This window comes from Medicago sativa, chromosome 6 (genome assembly GCF_051527215.1).
Source record: "Medicago sativa cultivar Bolivia chromosome 6, Bolivia_mono, whole genome shotgun sequence".
In the NCBI taxonomy this organism is placed as follows: domain Eukaryota; kingdom Viridiplantae; phylum Streptophyta; class Magnoliopsida; order Fabales; family Fabaceae; genus Medicago; species Medicago sativa.
The window spans coordinates 27,927,002-27,934,851 of NC_140754.1; the positions used below are offsets into that span (position 1 = coordinate 27,927,002).

A 7,850-nucleotide genomic window follows, 5' to 3' on the forward strand; every position below is an offset into this window, starting at 1 on the left:
TCGCAATCAAATCTCGTCCCAATATATAGCATCTCTCAATTTTTTGTTATCCATTCTTTTCGTTATCCATTCGTGTGAATATCTCTCGGGAGATATAGCAGCTCATTGTTGTTTTTAAAAGTCCAACAAAGACAAAACCGAAGACCTCAAATACATACTAAGCTAACTAAAATTTGAAACCCAAAAGTAGAAGAAAAAAAAAGAAAGTTCAAAATCAATTAAGACCTATGATATGTTTATTGAATTGAGTTTTCCTCTTTATAATACTCCCTCAACCTATTTTAATTTTTTTTTCCTTTTTACATAAACTAAGACAACCATTAAATTTTGTCACTTTTAATACAACTAATATTGTTTTTCATATAATAAACTTAATCAGTTAACTACTCTAATTTTGTGGTGCCTCTATAATTTACTCCATCCATTGTTAAATACATGTCACAATTTATCACTTCATACACGTTAATATACAACTTTGACCATTAATATTTTTAATCATTTATAATAAAAAAAATTAGAAAAGTTGATATTTTAAAAAAGGTTATTGAGGAAAAACGCAGATCTTATAAACTAATATTTATCTTTATATATATATATATATATATATATATATATATATATATATTATTAAAAAAAATGGTTAAAATAATAAGTTATGTGAATAGTTCATATGTTCAAACTACAATATGTATTTAGGATTTGAGGTTGTACATTCTGCGATTTAAAAAATAAATATATATCTTTGATCATTTATTATCTCATTTCATAAATTTATTTCTCAACAATAAATAACTAAGTTTAGAATCAACAAATCAATAACTAATGTTTCATTGAACTTTAACGAATAAAGTAAATAGGAACATATTTTTTGTGCAAATGCAAAAAGTAAAAAGAAACTGAAGGAGTATTCAACAATAACATGCCTGGACACACATAAGCGGAAAAAACAGGAAATCAAATACATATAATAGATCTCTACAGAGAGTCATCATCATAGTGCAAATCAAGGTTGATTTATTATAACCGAATTTTCTCCAAATCTCGATATTGCTAAGCAGTAGTACTAACAAGTGAAGAACCATGGAGCTTTATGACCTTTGCTAGACAATTGTCTGTTGGTGAAGGAGTTGGCAAATAACTGATAGGACATTCCGGATTTATTCGCTCCAGCCTATAAATTAAGGGAAATAACAATAAATCAAACAATTTCTCAAAACATATTTCTATTGACCGGATCAAAATTAAGGGGTGTCATTTTTATAAAAGGGGATAAAGTCGAGGGACTAAAACTGTTAATTTTTATAACTCAAATGTGTATGACACATTTCCCACCCAAATTACATTTGCTACCCAAGGTAAAATGAGAAAATAGATACAAATGCATAGGGAGGGGTATTAAAATAAAGGTCATGCTAGTAAGTGTTTTAATGACATATGTTAAGGATTCCGTAAATAGCAATAATTTATTGTGAATTTTTTTTTCTTCAATATATGACTAACCTGACTTCTTATTGTACCTCTAAAAAAAGAAGGGTCTTGTTAACTTGTGCCCTAAGGGCACAAGATAAGGAACCCAAAAGTAGAAATATTCCCTTGAATTTTGTGCATTCTATTTATTGTAAACTCAAAAATTCAATTGAATGCACACATTTCAACAAAAAGTTGCTATGTTAGGTTCCTTATCTTGTGCCTTAAGGGCACAAGTTAACATTTCCCAAAAAAGAATTATTATCGTATAAAGATTACTGACAACACTCTATTTTGAACACTATCGTTAATACTCACTCTCTTGTTCGATAAAATTGATATGTATCCTACAACTTTATGTGAGATTCTCACTTTTAAAGTGTAGGACCATATTAATTTATTCCAATTAACGACTGGGTGTTAAAACGAGGGTTTTGCTAACACTATTCAGTTGTAAAAGGTTATTTTCTTTTCGAAAAGAAGATGACAATAGACCAATACTAACCTGTAATTAAGAAGGAAATAATGTAGAAATGTTGTTATTTCAAATCTCGCTAGGTCGCTTCCTGGACATACTCGTCGTCCTTTTCCAAATGGAAGAAAAGTTGCTGTTGCAGGATCATATTCCTATGAATATAATCAAACATCTTATATTATGAAAATAATCTCTTATAAGTATAACCACAATCACTAAATTGAAAAAAATAAACCAATAAAAAATATAGTTTAATACTAACCACCGCCCCATATATTAAAAAAAAAAAAGTTTAATCCACAATAATTTCAGTATTTAGTCTAAATTTTGGACTAGCTACATCACTTTTTGTTAAACAAACTTTTTCTTATAATATCATAGTAAATTTATCAAAGTTTTTAATGTATGTAAAACATCGATCAAAAACTGCTTATATATGAACCTTACTTACATCCCATCTTGCTGGGTTAAATTCTTTTGGATTCGAGTGATTGTCGGAATCCATATGCATAGCTCTCAACCAAACTAGCACTTTCCATCCTTTCGGTATTAAATAACCTAAAAGTTGAACAAGAACATATTACATTCATAATTTTCCTTTAATAACCGTGATAGTATATATATATATATATATATATATATATATATATATATATATATATATATATATATATATATATCAAGTGAGAATGATGTTTTTATGTGAGAATGATAGGAATAAATATTAACCATTTGATTAAGATGGAAGATATATATATATGGGTTTTGCTAGAAGACACATTTTATGAAGGTGTCTTTTAGCAAGTTATCCTATAGGCATTTGTTAAAAGACACCAACTAATTTTTAATTTTTATGAAGGTGTCTTTTAGCAAGTTATAACTACAAAGTTGATAATCACACCTGATTGCTAAAAGACACCTTCATGAGTGTTTTCTAGCAAAACCCTATATATACACACAGAGAGAGGGAGAGGGAGAGAGAGGGAGGGAGGGAGGGAGGGAGAGAGAGAGAGAGAGAGAGAGAGAGAGTATAAAAAACCATTGATGTTGGTATCAGTTGGTGCCTCTCTAAAAGTTGCAAAGGAAAGACTGACATGGCGTGATGTTTCATCCAAAACCTGCAAGGAATGAAAACATCCAATATTTTCTTAATTTTTCCAATATAATAAATTGGATTACAATGTAATTCTACATCAAGAATATATTTACTTCATTTCCTAGTATTCTTACCTTAGAAAGATAAACCATTTTTCTAATTTCTTCAATACTTAATCTTTTTTGGGAGGATGGTCTTGCTTTCACGATTTCTTGTTGCTCTTCCTGCAAGATAAAGACAATGATTGATTAGCATTTTTATTTTCCACTAAGTAATGATTTTTTTGCAAATTTAACAAAAAACTTTTAATACAAAAGAGTTAATTACTATTTTTGATAACCAAAGAAACTTTTATTTTGCTAAACCTAGTGCATGATACTCCTTTGATGTTCTAGCACAATGCACTAGACTAAACCATTCAGAAACTTGTACCATTATGTTGTATATATGAAAGTAAATTAAGTCTAGTTACTACTTGTTACTATAGAACATAAGTCTTCATATTTTGTGGAAAAAATTTGGTTACAAAATTTATTCGATTTTATTTATTTTCCAACTATTTTTTTGGTGCAAACATACATGATTGGTGGATAATCAACATACAAAATAGTTCCAACTTGATCTATGTAATTGAGTTCATGTTATTCCTCAATAGCCTATAATTACAACAACATTTTACACTTAATATGATGAGTGAGTGAAAAGAAAAAGGAGTAAAACATGAAGTGAGTGAGTTAGTTACAATTTGATAGAAAAAGAAAGATGAGCAGAACACAAGATAATTAAAGTAGCACCAACTTAACAGAATGAAGAGAGCATAACAGTTGTAGTTTTATTTATGTTTGGGCCATAAAAAAAAAATGTCATTAGCAAAATTATTTAAACACCCTTTAATTTCTCTAGGTTCTCCATGACAAAAGTAAAGTGTAGTATTATTGAAAGGTCACATGAGAGAGATTATGGCGAGGAAAACCTTGGTATTTAAGTGGCCTAGTTGACCCACCTATCTTTCCTATAAACCCCTTTCATGTAGCATTTAATTTGCGAACTGGACTAATTGCTTAGTAAGGACATAAATAATGGATTAATAAACAAAACACAAGGATTAGGTTAAAGACAAAAGAGCCACGTAGAAGAGTAAAATTGAGAAAATGAGAAAGAGAGAAGGAATATAAAATAAAATAATAAAGTGGACGAGTTATTTCAAATTTAGTAGGATAGATATACAAAATAATATAACGGGGCAGCTAGTTTCCAAGCTAAGAGAAGGTGTATAAAGTAGAAGAATGAAGTGAGCGAGTTAGTTCAAATTTAATTAAGGAAGGGAAAGGAATGTTGAATTTCGATTTAAGAGAAGTGGTAGGATTGAATAGAGGATTTAATTCCAAACTAATAGAAGAAAGAGTAAGGACTAAAAGCACAAGATAATTAGGCAAGAGAGTTATTTCCAATCTAGTAAGAAAATGAATAAGAATAGAAAGAGGAGTAGAAAATATGGGTGAGTTAATAAGAGAAAGACAAAGAGTAATTAGTTCCCATTAATATGATTGCATAAGATTAAGACTCCTTTATCCATAATGGTTACTTTGAAGTTTGGAAGTAATGTTATGTTTCAGATAAATCATGGACAGGAAGTAAACAAGCTCACCAGGGGCTAGGTTAAGAAAGAACTCACCAAACAACACGCCAGAATCAAAACATGGAAAAAGAATACATATGGAAGCAATGGTTCTGCCATTAAGAATATGAAGATTAAACGCAAAGTTATCCCAACCTTTTTCAACCTTTGAGATTTCTTTTGTAGGTTTTTAACGAGGCACCTTACTTACAAAAATATTTGCAGTTTGCGGAAAGAATTAATCAGAGACAACGCTCATCCACGAAAGTAAAATCAATCAACGTATGTCTTACCCGAAGAAGGGAAGTCGTCAGTGTAAGACTTCCCCCTGAAAAGGAAAGAAGCCAGCCTAAAACTTCGCATAAGAAGGGAAGCGACCAACATAAGTCTTACCCCTGAAAAAGAAAGCGGCCAACCTAAAACTTCCCCTAAGAAGGGAAGCGACCAACATAAGTCTTAACCCAAGAAGGGAAGGCGTCAGCGTAAGTCTTCCCCTTGAAAAGGGATAAAGCCAGCCTAAAACTTCCATTAAGAAGGGAAGCGGCCAACGTAAGTCTTACCCCAAGAAGGGAAGTTGTTAGCGTAAGACTACCCCATGAAAAGGGAAGCAACCAGCCTAAAACTTCCCCTAAGAAGGGAATTAAAGCGGAAAACGAAAGCCTCCCCTTGAGAAGGAAAGTAGCCAATAGAAACTTCCCCTTGAGAAGGGAAGCAATCAATAAATACTTACCTCGAAAAGGGAAATAGTGGATAAAAAAGACGCCCACAAGTAACTCGACAAAGGTTGAAATTCCTAAATATATAAGACTTCCCACAACGAAAGCATCAACAAGGTTGAAATTACTAAAAATGCAAGATTTCCCATGATGGAAAGATCAAGAAGGTTGAAACCCCTAAACATGTAAAAACTCTCAAAAGGGGAGCATATCTTGATTCAACAAGTTATTAAAACTTCCCAAAGCAAGCGAATGCGTAACTTAAAAGGCAGCACAAAAGAAAGCTCTAAAACAAAGATGATAAATCATTATTTGTTGCCTGAAAAACTAAACGAGGATCTGAAAAGTACTAAGAAACCTCGCCCATATGAGAGGCATCACCCAAAGAAGAAAAAACAACTCGACAACTTCGCTAAAAACTAGGAACACTCCAATCTACGATTAAATATGATCAGAGAATTAATCACTTCACCCTTACAATCCTCATGTTTGGGAGGCTGTATTGCATACCTTTAGAAACGAAATAAAAATATATCTATAAGGGGCGACCAAGTCGGATGAAGCTCACCATAATTAAAACCACTTCGCCTTGTTTCAATACTCGTGCTCGGGGGGCTGTGGACCGCAATATTCTATTAAGGGCTTAGCCCTCTACAAAGGCTTATTAGCCCTTTCTGGGGCGCGTCTTTGCCCTTTAGCATCGAAACAACCTTTCTCATATCTTCGGGCTAAATGTTCGGTCAAAGCATCTATCACGTAGGATTAATTGTTAGATTAATTGTTTTACTTCTTGTGTATGTTTGAATAATATGATGTTCAATAAAACGATAGACTAACATATATTTTACATTTGATTTTAGGTGGATCAAGTGCTAATTGTACTTCTCATTATTTTCAATGAAATTCATTCTGCAGTTAAAAAAAAAACTAACTACAAAAAAAAAAAAAAAGAATTAAAGTAACAAATTTTATGTGATTTACCGTGGCTTTCTTCAAACAAAGTGGATTTTGGGTAAGATATATAATTGACCACATCATTGTAACAGCTGTTGATTCGTGACCAGCAAATAGAAGCGTTAACAAAAACTCAATAATGTCACCATCCACTAATTTTTCTCCCTTCTTGTCATTCATTTCGAAAAGAAGGTCTAGAAAATCATTCTTTTCCCCAATCCTCCCATTTTCTATCATCATTCTCTTTTCATCAAGAATAGATTGAATTAATTTGATCAACTTCTCACGTGCCTAAAATAACCATGCAAAGTGAAAATAGAAATTAAAACTTATTCATAACACAAATAAAAATAATTATGAAGAAAAAATAGAATAAGAAATAGAAGAAATAAACCTTGAGTGCTTTGTTGTAGGAAAAACCAGGAGCATTTATAAGCATCAAAGAATACACACCATCACCAAAAACCTTAAATAAATCTCCAAATTTCTTAAAGATACCTTGATCGCAATCGCCGATAAAAATGTGAATGATGACTTCAAAGGAAATCTTCCGGGTCTCATTCAAGAACTCGATAGGGTGTTTCATGCTAGACAATTCTTCTAACTTATCGATTATAATATCCTCAATACGATCTAAGTACATTGCTAATGCGTTGTAACCAAAGATAGGAGCCATGACATGTCGTTTAAAACGCCCGTTTTCATTACTTAAGTATCTGTTGTTTGTTAGTTCTCTAGTGACTTTTGGATAACCATGCTTATAGATCACATCATCTATTAACACTTTCTTGCACATTGCAGGTGAAGTGACAATGATGCTTGGATCCCCGAACAAGTGTGTCTTGTAGATACCGGTTCGACCATATCTGAAACAATGTCAACAAGTTCAAATTCAGGTTTTGTCGTGTCATTGTCATGGATGTAATTCATGGAACATTATAAGAAACACTTAAAATGAAAATATGAACTAAAAAACAAAGAAAACATGAGAAAGAAAAATGAAATATACTTGAGAACAATGTTTTCGATGAATGTATCCGGTTGACCGGATGAAAAACTTTTGAAGAAGTGCCATAGATTTCCAATAATAGGCCATCCCATGTCACCAGGAGGTAGTGGATATTCTTTATTTCCAAACTTAAGATTATAATACCACTCATTAAAATTCCTCACAAATTTGTTAGTGAAAATGTAGCATGCCAACAAAGTGGCAACGGTTATGCAAACCAAATGAATTTCCATTTCTCTTTGGTACTTCTTTGGATCCACTCCTCTTCTTGTATATATATATATATATATATATATATATATATATATATATATATATATATAGTTACATTACCTCCTTTGAAATCTTATTTTTAATGTCTATATTATATCAAGTTGCAATTAGCTGGCTTTGAAAAACGGTAAGTATCACAAGTATGATAGTAAATATATATATACACTGTCAGTGGAATTCTAATCCCACTTGTCCATACGAAAGTTCCATCTTGCGTAGTTTTTGGTAGTCAGATTCCTCTT

General features: G+C 31.7%; 1 protein-coding gene across 2 annotated transcripts; it reads right to left on the reverse strand.

The window, feature by feature from the left end:
• Window positions 1–807: 807 nt before the first annotated feature.
• Window positions 808–7,597, reverse strand: LOC146914297 (beta-amyrin 11-oxidase-like). 2 transcript variants are annotated; one of them, XM_085720667.1, is made up of 8 exons: window positions 7,336–7,597; window positions 6,721–7,192; window positions 6,354–6,617; window positions 3,173–3,262; window positions 2,982–3,060; window positions 2,394–2,482; window positions 1,973–2,094; window positions 808–1,171 (listed from the first exon to the last, which is right to left on the reverse strand). In XM_085720667.1, the coding sequence occupies exons 1-8, from the start codon at window positions 7,566–7,568 to the stop codon at window positions 1,051–1,053; spliced, it is 1,470 nt and encodes a 489-aa protein (XP_085576793.1). In that variant the 5' UTR covers window positions 7,569–7,597; the 3' UTR covers window positions 808–1,050. The 2 variants fall into 2 exon arrangements, with proteins under 2 accessions (XP_085576793.1, XP_085576792.1); XM_085720666.1 differs by having other exon boundaries at window positions 2,394–2,500; window positions 7,336–7,590.
• Window positions 7,598–7,850: the final 253 nt, after the last annotated feature.